The sequence below is a fragment of the Alligator mississippiensis genome, chromosome 1, assembly GCF_030867095.1.
Source record: "Alligator mississippiensis isolate rAllMis1 chromosome 1, rAllMis1, whole genome shotgun sequence".
In the NCBI taxonomy this organism is placed as follows: Eukaryota; Metazoa; Chordata; order Crocodylia; family Alligatoridae; genus Alligator; species Alligator mississippiensis.
In genome coordinates this window covers 480,099,600-480,115,154 of record NC_081824.1, presented here as the reverse complement: position 1 = coordinate 480,115,154, position 15,555 = coordinate 480,099,600, and the positions used below count along the sequence as shown (strand labels likewise).

The window sequence follows — 15,555 nt, the reverse complement described above, 5'->3', positions numbered from 1 at the left end:
CGGCCCACGGGCTGGGTCCGGTCAGCCGGGGACTCCCTTTCCCAGCCCCCGTGCCTGCACAGCTTGTGCCGCTCTCCAAGGAGACCCCGCCTCAGCCACGCCGCCAGCACGCGGCAGAGCAGCGCAGGGGCTGCTCCAGAGGTGCTGGGCACGGGGGACGGGCGGCTTGCTCCGGAGCCAGGGCAGAGCCATGGTCTGTAGCCTGCACGCTCCGGGCAGGGCATGTGATTAGTTGTGAGTTCAGAAACAACACTCTGCTCACTCCAGTGTTGAACTAACAGTCATTTATTATGCCCAGTCCTGGTGCGTGAGAGGAACCAAATGCCCACCGGCTCCTCGTGGCAGCGAAAATGGAGTCACCAGTGCCACAAAACTGCCACAAGCCACTGAGCCCTGCAATGCTGACCACGGGGGCCTTGGCCTGGAAGGGGCAGTGCAAGCAAACACAATAAGACACAACAGCACGCACGGAGGGGATCGTGGCTCTGCCCCGGCTCCAGCAGGCTGTCCCTGCTAGGGATGCTGCCCCCACACCCTGCCACCCAAGCACCCCTGTCCCCGGGGCACTGAGCCGTCATGTACGTGCACGGGGTCCGGGTCCGCCTGTGCAGTCCAACCGCACGTGGCCCTAGATGTGGTGCGGGGCCCTGCACTCGCGCACCAGAAAGCTTGAGCACCGCTGGGCTCAGACTCGGAGACGCATCAGCTTTCACGAGCACGCGCTCACCTCCTCACACGCTATGGCAGGAGGCGCAGAGAGCAAAGGACAGGGTGTGGAGGGAGGGGAGGAGAGGAGAGGCAGGAGGACAGTGCTGAGAGAGGAAAGCAAAGTCCCAAGTGACAAACCACGGGGACGGCAGGGATCTGGACATGAAGGACGAGAGCTTGGAGCCGGTCCCTCCCAGGCTGTGCGCGTGGGGACTGGGACATGAAGCAGGTGCTGTGATGGAGACCCCAGCCCTGTCCCCACCCCGGGGGCACCGAGGGGTGGCAGTCGGGGTGCGGGGAGGGGACAGTCTGTGCCCCCCGCGGGTCATGGCAGGGACAGGGATTCCCTCAGGGCTGGGCTGGGACCGGGCACAGGGTCAGGGGAGCCGCGTTGGTGCCCCCAGCATTGACACCAGGACTGAAGTAAGGGCGCAGGGTCCCGGAGAAGGTGTCAGTGAAAGTGAAGAGATGGGACCTGTCGGTCACGTTGTAAAATGAGACCTCGCCCCCCTCGTAGTCCAGGAAAACCCCCACCCGCCTGGGCCGCACGTGCACGCGGAGGGGGGTCATGGGGGAGGTGAGGGCCTTGTATCCCCCGTCCTGTATACACACAACCCAGTATCCATCGCCAGGCGATCGTTTGACCTTCCCCTTCCTGCGCACAGACTCCCTGCACACGCCCAGGGTCCAGCGCGTCTTGTCTCCCACCTCCACCTCCCAGTAGCGCCTCCCGCCCGTGATCCCCTCCGAGCCCAGGACACAGACACAAGGGTCAAATCTCTCGGGGGTGTCGGGCAGATCCTGTCGGGTGTCTCCGTGTCTCACACATTTCCGATCCTCAGACAGGACGAGTTTGGGATGAGCCGTCCCTGGGTCCAGAGTCATGTCCACTGGGGAGAGAGTCACGGGTCAGGGCTGGGGCAGGCAGTCCCCGCGATCACGGGGAATTCGCTGCGTCCCAGGACTCACGGGTTGGTCCCTGCTGGGAAATCACCATCGCCCCGCGGGGAAATGGGGGGACAGGAAATGGGGGGACAGGAAATGGGGGAACAGGAAAGCGGGACGTCCCCACCGGCCCCTTCATCCCCGGGGCATTCCTGGCCTGCGCGCTGGAGCCACAAGTGGGGAGGAATTGGGGTGGGGGCGGGGCAGGCCCCAAGATGGGGAGGGGCATGCGATGATGTCATCCCAGCAGGTCCCTGCCCCGCCCCTCCCCCACACCCAGCGGGGCTGCTCTGCCTGGGGGGGCAAGAAGAGTGGGCTCCAAACCCCTGCGCTGGTGTCGCGGGCGCTGCTGGGAAGGGGGCGAGGGGGGCGGCAGGGAGGCTGCAGGGAGGTGGGGCGGGCTGGGAGACAGCAGGGAGCAGAGGGGCCCAGCAGAGCAGCCTGCCCGGGGGAAGGGGTGGCAGGGGGGCAGGGGGCAGGGCCCGGGGGTCTCTGTGCTCTGGGCCGGGGTCACTGGGTGTGCTGCCGACAGCAGGTGGGTGCTGCCCCTGCCACCCCAGGCTGGGCTGCTCTGCCCCAGCGGGGACCCCCATTTCCCAGCCCTGTGGGCACAGGACTGCAGCCAGGGCACCCCACAGCCAGCGCCGCCCCAGAGCCCAGCCCAGGGCAGGGCCGTGCATGGGGCTGGGCTCACGGGGTGGGGAGGGGAGGGAAGGGCAGGGGGAGCACTGACAGGGGCACTAAGCACCGCAGAACAGGGTCCATTGCTGGTGAGTCTGGGGCAGTTGAGCGGGGAGGGGGCATTTCCCCATTAACTGCCCCAAACCTCTGGGCTCAGCTGCACAAGAGACATGTCCCAGCCCCCCCGCCGTGTGTCTGCTCTGGGGGTCTCCACCGGAGGAACTGCACTGGGACAAGGACACCCCGTGTACACAGGACCTGGGACACTGCTGGGACCGGGGCCGTCTGCCCCCAGAGCACTGCACAATCCCAGTCCCGTGGGCCCAGGTGCCGCACTGGCCAGCCTCCATTGTGCCAGAAGCTGCACATCCCGATGCAGTTTCCAAACACATCGCAGTGACCCAGGAGCAGAAATCCCAATGGCTCCCAACAGGACCTGGGCTCCGGGGCCACTTGGGGCCTGGGGAAATGCAGACCTGGGAAACCACAGGAGACTCGTGCAGCACTTGTGCAAGGGCAGGCTGGGGAGGAGGAGCAGTCTGGGATGGGGTCTGTTCAGAGCACCAGTGTGAATGCACCTTCCCCCTGCTCTGTCCCCAGACCTGCTGTGACATTTGCCCAGTTGAGGACACCGACCCCTGCTCCCACCCAACACCCAGGCTGAAAACAGAGACTTCTCCAGCCCAACTTCTCCTCCCAGAGGGATTTTTCCGCTGTTGTGAGCTGCACAACTCCCCTACAGCCATGCCCAGGCACCCCCAGCATATAAAGTGCTGGCAGGGACTGGCTCACATCCCCAGGGAGCGTGTGTGCTTTCCACCCCACCCCCCACCCAGCAGCCCCTGCTCACTCTCAACAACCAGCCAGGATCAGGGCAGGGCTGGGGGATCCCTGCAGGGTGAGAGATCTCGCACCCTGATCTGGGTGCAGACTGGCCCAGTGCGGGCACTCCCCATGGTCAGTCTGGTCCAGGCTCATCTGACCCAGAAGGGATGGGGACAGGCTGGGATTGTTCATGCAAGTCACCCGTTGGGAGGACAAGGTCCAATGGGGACAAGGTAGTTGAGAAAAAATTAGGGTAGACATCAGGAAAAACTTTGATTCCGTAAAAGTAAGTACAATGTGGAGCACACTTCCAGCAGAGGCAGTACACTTGCCATCCCTGGAGGCGTTCAAGAGGAGTCTGGACAAGGACATCTTGGAGCTCATTTGAGCCCAGTTGCCTCCTGCCCATGGCAGGGGACTGGACTTGGTGATCTTATTGGTCCCTTCCAGTCCTTCTTTCTATGACTGTGACTGTGTGCGTGTAAGGAGTGGGACATGCTGGGTTTCATTGCAGAGCCTCTTCCATTCATGAAGGGCAGCCCAGCTGAGCTCAGCTGCACCTGGGGCCAGTCCCAGCTCCCCTCTAAGCAGCGCCTGCTCTAGGGTCTGGACAGCTCCAGCCTGACCTCCCCTCCCCAGTGTCCCCCAGGGGCTGTGATCTGTGCACACCTGCTCCTACCGCACAGTGCCCCCAGAGCTTGGCCCAGGCCCCAAGGACTGCCTCCACTGTCCCCTGTCCTCACTCTTGGTAATCATTCGTCCAGGGGCAGGTCCAGGCAGGGTGTCCCCGCAGGGCTGGAGATCTTACACCCCACTCTGGATGCAGACTGGCCAAGGCCAGGCTCTCCCCACACTCAGCCTGACCCCAGCCTCATCTGACCCACGTGGGGAAGGTGACAGCTCTGGGCAAGATAAGTGAGATACCTCAGATGTCCCTGCCAAGCCTGCACCATTCAGGAAAGCCTCAGGGCTGATCCACACCACAGACTGAGCTGGGGCATCAAAGCCCCTTTAAGAACGGATGCCTTGACTCTCCCAAACCCAGTCCCGGGTGGAACCAGGTGCTGGGCTGCAGCTCTGTGTGGGCAGGACTGCACTGGCTGCTGCTTTGCACCATCACGGGCAGGAAACAGCTGCAGAGACCAGGCTGGGACCTGCCAGTTGGGTCCCTGTTCGTTGCTGCCTGGAGGGGGCTGGGGGCTGTGGGCACCTGTCTGCACTCCCAGGGCAAGGCCAGGCCTGGCTGAGGCTGACGTCTGGGCCACCTGCCCTTCCTGCTGCCTCACGGAAGGGACCGTTCTGCCCCATTCTGCCCCTCAAATGATCAACCAGGTGGATCCCTGTTCCTGCTGTGGGAGGGAGCAGGTAGTGACAGGATCAGGGCTGGACAGCAAAGTGCTGGTGGTCTGAGATTATCCTCTTGCATGTGCCCCAGGCCCAGTTCCTGCCACTCGATCTCCTGTTTCCAACTTCCCCTGTCCCCACTGGAGTGACCCAGCCGTGCCCTGCATGGAAACTACAACGGGACTTTTCCCCTTGCCGATCCAGGGACTCTCAGACCTGGGCTGAGCAGACCGCTGCAGGACTGCAGAGGCTCTCTGCCGACACATCAGTCGCATCCCCCTGTGCTGTGTGTGCTACACCCCCCAGTGCACTCAGCACCGCTCTTGCCAATGACCCTGCCATGTGCTGCCACGTACCTGTGAATTTCCTTAGCATTTCCACCATCCCTGGGATGCTGCACGGGGTCTTCAGCTCTGTTGAAACAGCTTTTGTTTCCTGAAGCTTCACATTCTTGCTCCTAAGAGGAACATATCCCCCAGCATCGCTCAGCCCAGCTCTTCCACATGGATATTCCTGCCACAGCCCAAGCAGGACTGTACTGGGAGGGGGAAGGGGAAGATACAGCACCTGTCCAAGGTCCTTTTCACATCCTAGAAAGGGAAAAAGGTGGCTAAAAGTGAATATTCCCTTGCTGGGTGAAACCATCTGTGCCAACATTTAGTGAGTTTATGACTTGTCTGTTCTATGGGCATCATATTTTTCAGTGTGAAAATCCTTATGTCTGCCTCTGCCTGGTGCACTTGAATGCAGCCAAGGGGGATGAGCCATTTCTCTGCTATCACCTCTGTCTCAGCATTACTTTGCTCTGAACATTTTCTCAGCTACCTCCAGATTTCCTGATTTCCTTTGCAGCTGCTGACAGACATGAGAAAACCAAATAAACTGTGCTTTACTGGAAGAGGCCGAACGTTACTTGGACCCGGCTCCACAGCATCTCTCTAGATCACACGGTTCATTAAGGCTTTTTGTGGCTTTAATCTAAAGTTGATTCAACCAGCTATCAGATAAAAGCTCCAAAAAATCCCTGTGGAAGTGCCCAATCTATACAGATATTGGGCAAGCCATGTCCAACTATTGTGCTACCATTTCTGGACATGTGCTGGGCTTGGCCCATAGGCACACTGACCTTAAAGTCAATCCCTTTGTTTTCATTTCTGTAGGCAGCTTTTATGTTCAATAACTTGGGGCTTCTCCCAAATCAGAATTTCCTCCCAGTACAGACTGGTAGATCTCTAGGATGATGGAAACTCTTGTCTGAGTCTTGGCTCAGTTTCCCCCAGTTCTGAGGTCCAGGCCGAGGGCTGCTTTGTGCCAGAAGGCAGCAGCATTGAGGGGCCGGATCAGCAGCACACGCTCACCTTCAGCAGCTCAGCAGGTGTCTGCTGGCTCTTTTCCTTTATCTCCGAGATCAGTGTACGCAGAGAGGAGCTTTGCCGGGAGAGTTGGCCTACGTTCGCCTTCAGGCTCCGCAGAGTCTCGCTCTCCTCCTCCTTCAGTCTCTGCAGAAGCCGCTGCTCCTCCTCGCTCACAAAGCGACGCAGCTTCTTGCACTCAGACTTGATTCTCTCTCTCCGTCGCTTTACCTTGTTCTTCCAGAACAAGCAGCAAAAACAAGTGTGAGCTGTGATCTCCACTTTCAACTTTCCATTGGCAGAGGGAAGGCATGAATTCAGTGTGTGCAGCCCTTTGTCACTAGCTATACTCTCACCAGATATATAATACACACATTAGATATAGTGATGCACTATCTAGAGAAAGGATCACACAATGTCACTCGATGTCAAAGAGCACCTCACATCATGAAGTATTCGCTTTGGGTTAGAGGAGGGGGCAGAGACACTATGGGTCAAACTACAATGGGGCATGGTGAAAGGGACCTTATGGTAGGTGTCTACTACAGACCACCCGACCAGGGGGAAGAGCTGGACCAAGACTTCTCCAGTCAGCTTATGGAGGCAGTTAGGTCAACGGATGTTATTGTCATTGGTGACCTAAACTACCCAGACATTTGCTGGGAGGAGCAGACAGCCAGGTCTGACCGCTCGCGTAGGTCCCTGGCTGTATTACAGGACCTTCACCTTATCCAGGAAGTGCACAGCCCCACTAGGGTAACGCCTTGCTGGACCTGGTCCTGGCCACGGGGGATGACCTGGTGAGGGGACTGCAGGTCCTTGACCACCTGGGCAATAGCGATCATCACCTGCTGCATTGCACTATCCAACGCAGGGTGTCAAGGGCTCACACCAAGGCTGAAGCCCTTGACTTCAGATGAGTTTATGGGACTTCAATGAGCTTAGGAGACTAGCGGGGGAGGCAGTGAGGGCCCAGAAGGTAGAGGAGATGGGAGCCCCCGAGGGATGGTCATACCTTAGGGGGCGATCCTCCAGGCCCAAAGGGTAACAGTCCCTGAGAAAAGCCAGGGGGTAAGAGTGCTCAGAAACCCCCTTGGCCCAGCAAGGGCATTCAGCAATGCCTGAGGACTAAAAGGGGGGCGCACAACCAGTGGAAGGGAGGAGCTATCACCAAGGAGGAGTACTCCTCCGCGGCCCGGGAGTGTAGGAGGGCTATGAGGAAGGCCAAGGCAGAGATGGAGCTCAGGCTAGTGTTCAGGATTAAAGACAACAAAAAGTCCTTTTTCAAGTACGTTGTGAGCAAGAAGAGGGCACCAGGCAATGTAGGGCCCCTGCGAGATGCAAATGGTAATCTTGTGGCCATGTCAGACAAGAAAGCTGATATTTTTAACAGTTTCTTTGCCTCTGTTTTCTTGAACAGGGACCGGGACATCCCACCTACTAGAGGTAGGGACAATCTCAGGGATAGCTCTATCAAGCCTTCAGTCAGCAGAGATGTAGTTAGGGATCTTCTGGAAGGGCTGGACATCTTTAAATCTGCAGGTCCAGATGCCCTCCACCCAAGGGTGTTGAGGGAGCTGGCAGGGGTCATCACAGAGCGCTTGGCCCAGCTGTATGAGCATTTGTGGTCATCTAGCCAGGTGCCGGGGGATTGGAAACTAGCTAATGTGGTCCCAATTTTCAAGAAGGGGAGGAAGGAGGACCCAAGTAACTAGAGGCCTGTAAGCCTCACCTCGGTGCTCGGGAAGCTCTTGGAGAGGATTATCAAGGAGCACATCTGTGGGGGGCTGCAGGGGAGATCATGCTCAGGGGCAATCAGCATGGGTTCGGCAAAGGCAGGTCCTGCCAGACCAACCTGATTGCCTTTTACGACCAAGTAACTAAATCCTTGGGTGATGGTGTCACTGGGGATGTAGTCTTTCTAGACTTTAAGAAGGCCTTTGACACTGTTTCTCACCCCATCCTCATCAATAAATTAAGCAACTTTGGCATTGATGCCTACACAGTTGAATGGGTAAAAAAATGGCTGATGCGGTGCACCCAGAGAGCAGTGGTGGACAGGTTGTACTCAACCTGGCGAGATGTGAGTAGCGGGGTCCCCCAGGGCTCGGTCCTCAGGCCAGCACTGTTTAATATCTTCATCAGCGACTTGGATGAGGGGGTGGAAAGCACGCTGTCCAAGTTTTCTGATGACACTAAGATGTGGGGCAAGGTGGACACATTTGAAGGGAGAGGGAGGCTGCAACTAGATTTAGACAGACTACAAAAGTGGGCAGACGAGAGTAGGACGGGGTTCAACGTAGACTAATGCAGGGTGCAGCACCTTGGGAGAAGGCATCCACAGCACACATACAGGCTGGGGAGTTCCCTGCTTGAAAGCACAGGAGCAGAAAGGGATCTCAGAGTCATTATTGACTCCAAGATGAACATGAGCTGCCAATGCCAGACCGCAGCCAGCAAGGCCAGCCAGACCTTGTCATGCATCCAAAGGTGCATCTCAAGCCAGTCCAGAGAGGTGATCCTCCCCCTCTATGCGACTGTGGTCAGGCTGCACTTGGAGTACTGCGTCCAGTACTGGGCACCGCACTTCAAAAGGGATGTGGCCAGCCTGGAGAGGGGTCAGAGGAGGCCACCCGCTTGGTGAGAGGGCAGCAGGACGGGCCCTACGAAGAGAGATGGAGGGACCTGAACCTGTTCAGCATCAGCAGGCGGAGGCTGAGGGGGGACCTGGTGGCTGCCTACAAACTCATCAGGGGGGATCAACAGCAAATAGGCAGAGCCCTTTTCTCCCCAGCACCACCTGGGGTGACGAGGAACAATGGTCATAAGCTGATGGAGAACAGGTTTAGGTTAGAGATCAGAAGGCAATATTTTATAGTTAGGGTGGCCAAAATCTGGAACCAACTTGCCAGGGAAGTGGTCCTCGCCCCTACCTTGGGCAAATTCAAGAGAGGTTGGACGCTCACCTATCTGGGGTCTTGTGAACCCAGCATTCATTCCTGCCTGTGGCAGGGGCTGAGGCTAGGTGATCTGTTCAGGTCCCTCCTGACCCTAGCTACTATGAAACTATGAAACAATACTTTCACTCCACACCGAAAGGGCTGAAACCCAAACTGGGCATTCAGGATCTGGTGCTTCTGCAAAGACCCTGGGGCTTGGAGCAAAACCCAGTGGGCCACGGATCATCTCTGATAGATCTGTTGATGCTGGTGCTTTTGTGCCAGGCCTGGGGCTGTCCCTGGGTCGAGGATGCAGGAGGTGCTCCATGCAAAGAACTTCAAGCCTGTGTTGGCCAAGGGAGATGGATGGCAAGGACCCCCAGAGAGCCCCCTTCACCAACAGGAACTCTCTCCGTAGGAGACAGGCTCCTCTGCCAGTGGCTTGTTCCCTTCCAGGGTGGGGAAAGTGCAATATCCTAAAGTGACAGCCCAAGAACCAGGAAAAGCACAGGACATAACAAGAGACACGTGAGGAAGGGACTGCAGGGATGAAGAATGAGCCCGCACCAGACCCACAAACCATTACCTCTGCCCCTGTGAGAGCTGCCCCAGGCTGGGGAGCCTTGAAGTCCCTGTCCATGGGCCCAGGGCAGGGCAACAAGAACCGCCTCCCCCTTGGCCATGGGATGGGGAACAGCAAACTCCAGAGCCCCTTTCCCTTCATGTGGGGGCACCGCGGGTGAAAGAGCACAGGGCTCCCGTTGCCCGCAGGGCAGGGTAATGCAGAGTGCCCAGCCTGCCCTGCCCCAGGACACCGCAGGAAGGGCTCTGCACCAGTCCTCTTCTGGCTCAGTGATCACCATCGTGATATGAGGCATTTAGGTTTCAGAGAACTGCTAGAAAAACCTCATAGAAACCAAAACACTGATGTGATGGAAATCCTGCTGCGGTGCCCAGAGCCCTGGGACAGCTGGGAAAGGCAGAGACATGGGCTTCAGGGTGTGCAGAAAGTGAAGCAGCTCTGGGAGCAAACATGGCTCCAGCTTGCAGAGTGTGGCCCATTTTATGGGAGGTAAAGTATGTCATCCAGGCCAGCAGCAGTGACTCTGTACTCCCCTGGAAGAGTGGCAAGGAAGGGGCTAAGCTGCCAGCACCTCAGCCCAGTGTGGTCCCAGCTCTCCCCCAGACCGCAGCATCCCCCTGATGTCTAGGAAGAGCTCCCTCCATGGCACACCGCCCCTGAGGGGGCAGATCTTACAGCTGCCCCCACCCCGCAATGCCAGCTCTGCATGGGGATGAGCTCTTGAGGACACAAACTGGCACCTGCCTTCCACGCCGCGGTGCTGTCCTTCTCCTTGGACTCCATCGCCAGGGCTCTCTTCATCTTCCTCAGAGGATCCAGGACTCGCTGGAGCTTCACCTGACAGGAGAACCATCAGGTCCTTATTCCTGACCCTGACACACGCTGGGACAAGGAGGGCTTCATACGAGATCAGTAAATGTGCAAGGAAAGCAAGCAGCAGAAGCAGCCGTGTGTGGGGCTCTGGGGCCCCGGGACCAAAAACCCAGTAGAGTCACTGGCCAGGACTGTGCCCAGGGCAGCGCCCATCCCCGCTCCTCTTGAGACCTCTTTGCAGGGTCTGGCTCAGGGGCTCTGGCACCGCGTACAAGACGCAGCTGAAACTCTGCTGTGAGGGAGAAGTCACCTCCGTGCTGCTCTGCAGACACACGTAATGAGCGGCAAAAACCTTCTGTTATTTAGCAGCAAAAAAAAATGGTGCAACATTGCCCTCCAGCACCAGCAAATTCCAGCTGCTGCCCCTCGACAGAAGTGCATTTCCCAGAATGCCCTGCACCCACGTGCCCTGCTCCCCCACTTATCCTGATGCTGCTGCACTAAACGGGCTTGGCCAAGAAGCTCATTCAGAAACGTCCCCGAGGTGTCTGACCCTGGGGGTTCGTGCCCGTCCCTGGGATGCACAGCTTCTCACTTAGCTTGGGCCAGTTTGGGAAACAGGCTTGGTTACCGCTGGGGCAGGAGGGGTGGGCGGCTGGAAGGGGGCAGGTCTGCAGCACACAGGCTTTGCCCTGGACCAAGGCCCTGTTGCATTTCCTACACCTGGTCCATCTCCACATCCCGTCTGGTCTCCTCCAGACACTTGTTCCACACCAGGGCCCGGCCCCTGTGACAGAGCCAGCTCCCATCCCTGTGCCAGGCAAGAAACATTGGCAGGGCAGGGTCCGAGGGCAGACCTACTCAGAAAAGTCCAATGGGGCTGCGTGGCTATGGGAGCACCCAGAAAAAGGGTCCATGTGCTGTCAGGGACAAAGGAGCAGGTTCCCTGTTGCACACAGCCATGTCTGGAGGGAGCCAGCTCTTAATGGTCCCCGAGAGCTCCAGTGGGCTCAAAAACACGGACCCGGCACACACGACCCCCAGTGAGGGGAACGCACGGCTGGTTTTGGAAATGCTGTGCACCGCACGGGGAGACGCAGAGCTGGGACTCCCAGTCAAGCACCAGAGTCCAGTGTGGTTCCCGGGAGGACGGGAAAGCTCAGGACCAGGCCAGTGAGTGAGACCAGGCTGGAGAAGGGGAACTTGGTGGGAAGGAAGGTAACGGACTGGGAGTGAGTGGTGCCAGACTGTTCCTAAAATGATGGAAGGGCCCTACGGGATTGGCACTTCATGCACAAAATTAGAGAAAAAAAGCAGGACAATTGATGTAATTAGTGTGAAGGAGGAAGACTCATAAATTCAGAAATAACTAGCTGATCTTCGATTAACCAAGGGAGATTGAATTAATTGATGATTAAGTGCTTAGCCATGGATTGGGTGGGACTGTGGAATTCATCTAGAATTAAATGACGAATTCATAGATAATTAATTTATTGTTGGGGGAATCAATGGAGGCTGGTGACTAATCATGAAGTAACCTCCTGTGGATTAAATAAAGCAGGGGGATTCGGTGAGAACCACTTGATCTTGTTATAGGAAAGGGGGAGTGTTGAATTCACTGATAAGGAAGTGCGATGCCGTGCACCATGGGAGACAGGGAACTCCACTGATGTTTGACTGAACTTCCATGGCTTTGGGGAATAAAGCAGCCAGTGAGCAGACAATGAATAGACTGAGGACTGACTGAAGTACCCTACGAAAGGCTTGGGGCAGCAGAGCGAGTGGCAATTGCTGACTGAGGGGTTCAGGATCCCAGGGGTAAGGAAAGGCTACACATTTCAACACCAGGTTGGGCGTAGAAAGGAACAGGCTGCAGGAGTGGAAAGAGCCTGTGAAGAGGCCGGTTCTCATCCAGGCAGATCTTAGCCCTCCTCTTATCACCTGACCTCTCTTCAATCTTCTTACCAACAAGGCGTGGGAGGTGAGACCGAAGGGAACTGGAGGCGGAGACCTGGACAGGAGAGGCGGTGGCTGCCGCATGCTCCTAGCAGAGGGTGCTCTGTCCCCCCTTACCCCCACAGCCCTTCACGTGCTCTGACCTCCAGCACCCCGCACCAGCTTCCACCTCTGCTCGGAGCCTAGGGGCGGAGCTGCCGCACGCACTTCCGGGGAGACCGGGGCGCCTGATTGGCTGCCCGAGGGGGGCGGGTAATTTCATTCCGCGGGCTTTAAAGCCGCAGGTGACGTAGTTCCCAGCACTCGGGAACCGGGAGCGGGAAGGAGAGGAGTCAGCGCACGTGTGTCCCTTTTCCCGCTGACGGACCGGCGGCGGCGGCGGCGGCAGAGGAGGAGTCGGCGGCGGGGGAGCAGCAGCTGCCCCCCGAAGGTAAGTGTGGCGGAGGGACCCGGCGCAGCTGAGCCGGATCCGGAGGGGAAGCCCCCGGGTCCCATGTAGCTGAGCCGGTAGGAGCCCGCGGCGCAAACAGACGCGCTCTGTAAGAGCGTGCAGGCGTTCGCGCCGGCGGGCGGGCGGGCGGGCAGGAAGGGCCAGGAGAGAGACTGGTGTAGGGTAGGGCGTAGACACCGCGCAGGTCTACAACCAGCAGCTCGGAGCGGTGTCTGCGAGGAGTGCTGCTAGGGCCTCTGCCCAGGGGGACAAGGCTACCCGGGGCTGGTCTGAGGCCTCCACCCAGACCGAGCCCATGGGGGAGCGGATGTCCCCCTACCTCCTGGCCTGTGGGGGATCCCCAGCAGGGCCGGGGGGGCAGAGATGGGGGGCCCCCACACCTGTCCGGCAGGAGCCCGTCTTGGGGCTCTGGAGGCGCAGGCGAGGGAGCTCCAGGAGGAGGTTCGCAGGCTGAGGGGGAGCAGGGAGGCGGAGGATGAGATTGAAAGCTATTTCCTTTCCCTGCAGGCCCAGGCACCGAAGGAAGAAGCAGCCCGGGGAGTGCCCTCCGCAGCAGAGTGGCAGACGGTCACGGCCAGGACCGGAGCAGCTCGCAGCGAACCGGTACCAGCTTCTCCAGTCCGACTGGTGAACAGGTACGAGGCCCTGGCGACCCTGCAGGAGATGGGAGGGGAGGAGGAAACCCTTGGGCAAGAAGAAACACCACGTTCTTCACACGCCGAACAGATCAAGAGATCCACGAGGACCCAGAGGAGGAGGCGACGAGTGCTCATCATAGGCGACTCCATCCTGAGAGGTACGGAAGGACCCGTCTGTCACCAGGACCCCTCGGCACGAGAGGTATGCTGCCTGCCTGGAGCAAGGATTCGGGATGTGACGGAAGTAATCCAGGCCAGGATCAAGCCCTCCGCTTACTACCCCATGGTCCTAGTCCATGTGGGTACTAATGATGCGGCCAGGAGAACCCCCGATCACCTGATGGCGGACTACTGTGCTCTGGGCGGCGTGCTGAAGGAGTTCGGTGCACAGGTGGTTTTCTGTTCCATCCTACCAGTGACCGGACGAGGAAGACGGCAGGAGAACTGCATCCGAGAGACCAACTGGCGGCTTCGGCAGTGGTGTCTCGAGGCAGGCTTCGGCTTCCTGGACAACGACCCGCACATCACGACGAGGGACATGCTCAGCCGGGATGGGCTTCACCTGTCCCCCAAAGGTAAGAGTGTGTTTTCTTCTAGGTTGGCGGATCTCCTCCGGCGGGCTTTAAACTAGGCTCGTCGGGGGGAGGGGAGTACGAGGGCGGGGGAAGCTGTGGACCACGAAACCATGTGGCACCCACAAGGACAGCCCAGCCTGAAGAAGGAGAACATTGGGAACCTGCAAGCCATGGGGAGACCAGCACTACAGCACAGGTACGAAACAAGAAGGTAAGAAACAATGGGCCCGTTGGGACTCGGAGCGGGCGGGCAGCAAAGGCACCAGTCGCAGGGCTCAATGCCTATATACTAATGCTAGGAGCATGGGGAACAAGCAGGATGAACTAGCGCTCCTGCTTGCACTAAACACCTATGACTTAGTGGGGCTAACAGAGACCTGGTGGGATTCATCCCATGACTGGGCGGTATATATTGAGGGCTATAGATTGTACAGAAAGGACAGGTCGGGGAAGAAAGGGGGGGGGGGGGGTTGCACTTTATGTCAGTGAGCAATATACATCAACCCTCATCAAGACAGAATCCAAGGTTGAGGAAGTAGAAGGATTGTGGGTTAGGCTACATGGGGGGCAAGGAGAAAGGGATTTGGTGGTAGGGGTCTGCTACAGACCCCCACATCAAGGGGAAGAAATAGATGCGGGGCTCCTGAGGCAACTCTCGGAGACCATAAAAGCTAAAGAGGCGGTAGTCATGGGGGACCTAAACTACCCGGACATCTGCTGGGAGACGCAGACAGCAAGGTCCCACCGCTCACGCAGGTTTCTAACCTGTGTACAGGACCTCCACCTGACACAGGAGGTGCATGGTCCCACTAGGGGGAATGCCATACTGGATCTGGTATTGGCAACAGGGGATGACATGATAGGGGACCTCCAGATCGGTAGCCATTTGGGAGACAGTGATCACCTAATAATAGAATTCACCATAAGACGGCAAGTGGGTAAGGTAACTAGTAGGGTGCAAGTGCTAGACTTTAGGAAAGCTGATCTCAACGAACTCGGGCGATTTCGTCAAGGACGCACTGCAGAGTAGGAGATTTGAAGGGATGGGAGCCCAAGAAGGGTGGCTGTGCCTTAAGGAAACGATCCTTTGGGCACAAAGCAAGACGATCCCCGAGCGAGGCAAAAGAGGGAAAGGGGCCAGGAGGCTTCCCTGGCTGACCAGAGAAATCCAGGGCAGCCTAAGGGCCAAAAGGGGAGCGCATAAAAAGTGGAAACAAGGTGAGATCACTAAAGATGAATATACCTCCTCTGCTCGTGCTTGTAGGGAGGCAGTTAAATGGGCCAAAGCTACCATGGAGCTGAGGATAGCAACCCAAGTAAAAGACAACAAGAAATTGTTTTTAGGATATATTGGGAGTAAAAGGAAGGCCCAGGGAGGAATAGGACCCCTGCTAAATGGGCAGAAACAATTGGTGACAGATAGGGAGGACAAGGCTGAACTCCTCAACGAGTTCTTTGCCTCAGTGTTCCTAAGTGAGGGGCACGACAAGTCTCTCACTGGGGTTGTGGAGAGGCAGCAGCAAGGCGCCAGACGTCTATGCGCAGACACTGAGGTGGTGCAGAGTCACTTGGAAGAACTGGATGCCTCTAAGTCGGCAGGCCCGGATGAGCTCCATCCAAGGGTGCTGAAGGCACTGGCCGACATCATTGCAGAGCCACTGGCGGGAATATTCAAACACTCGTGGCACACAGGCCAAGTCCCGGAGGACTGGAAAAGGGCCAACGTGGTCCCCATTTTCAAAAAG

General features: G+C 57.9%; 1 protein-coding gene and 1 long non-coding RNA gene across 5 annotated transcripts; one reads left to right on the top strand and one right to left on the bottom strand.

The window, feature by feature from the left end:
• Nucleotides 1-269: 269 nt before the first annotated feature.
• Nucleotides 270-12,374, bottom strand: LOC132248836 (E3 ubiquitin-protein ligase TRIM11-like). 4 transcript variants are annotated; one of them, XM_059723222.1, is made up of 7 exons: nucleotides 12,290-12,374; nucleotides 12,156-12,201; nucleotides 10,122-10,214; nucleotides 5,862-6,092; nucleotides 5,071-5,093; nucleotides 4,860-4,960; nucleotides 270-1,598 (listed from the first exon to the last, which is right to left on the bottom strand). In XM_059723222.1, exons 3-7 carry the CDS (start codon nucleotides 10,176-10,178, stop codon nucleotides 1,057-1,059), a joined length of 954 nt encoding a protein of 317 aa, XP_059579205.1. In that variant the 5' UTR covers nucleotides 10,179-10,214; nucleotides 12,156-12,201; nucleotides 12,290-12,374; the 3' UTR covers nucleotides 270-1,056. The 4 variants fall into 4 exon arrangements, with proteins under 4 accessions (XP_059579205.1, XP_059579214.1, XP_059579212.1 ...); XM_059723231.1 differs by lacking the exon at nucleotides 12,156-12,201 and having other exon boundaries at nucleotides 12,264-12,374; XM_059723229.1 differs by lacking the exon at nucleotides 12,156-12,201.
• A 55-nt stretch (nucleotides 12,375-12,429) lies between these two features.
• On the top strand, nucleotides 12,430-13,626 carry LOC132248838 (uncharacterized). The gene is made up of 3 exons (XR_009460294.1): nucleotides 12,430-12,576; nucleotides 13,105-13,232; nucleotides 13,324-13,626. It is a non-coding gene; the product is annotated as an uncharacterized LOC132248838 (long non-coding RNA).
• Nucleotides 13,627-15,555: the final 1,929 nt, after the last annotated feature.

Bases quoted from the DNA above. Each gene is read 5' to 3' on its own strand.
- LOC132248836 (XM_059723220.1), bottom strand. From the start codon at position 12,230: ATGCGGCAGCCACCGCCTCTCCTGTCCAGGTCTCCGCCTCCAGTTCCC. The intron at 6,093-10,121 runs GCAGGTGCCAGT...TTGTTCTGGAAG, and splicing joins ACAGCACCGCGGCGTGGAAG to AACAAGGTAAAGCGACGGAG. The intron at 4,961-5,070 runs GTGCTGTATCTT...TGTTCCTCTTAG, and splicing joins GTGAAAAGGACCTTGGACAG to GAGCAAGAATGTGAAGCTTC.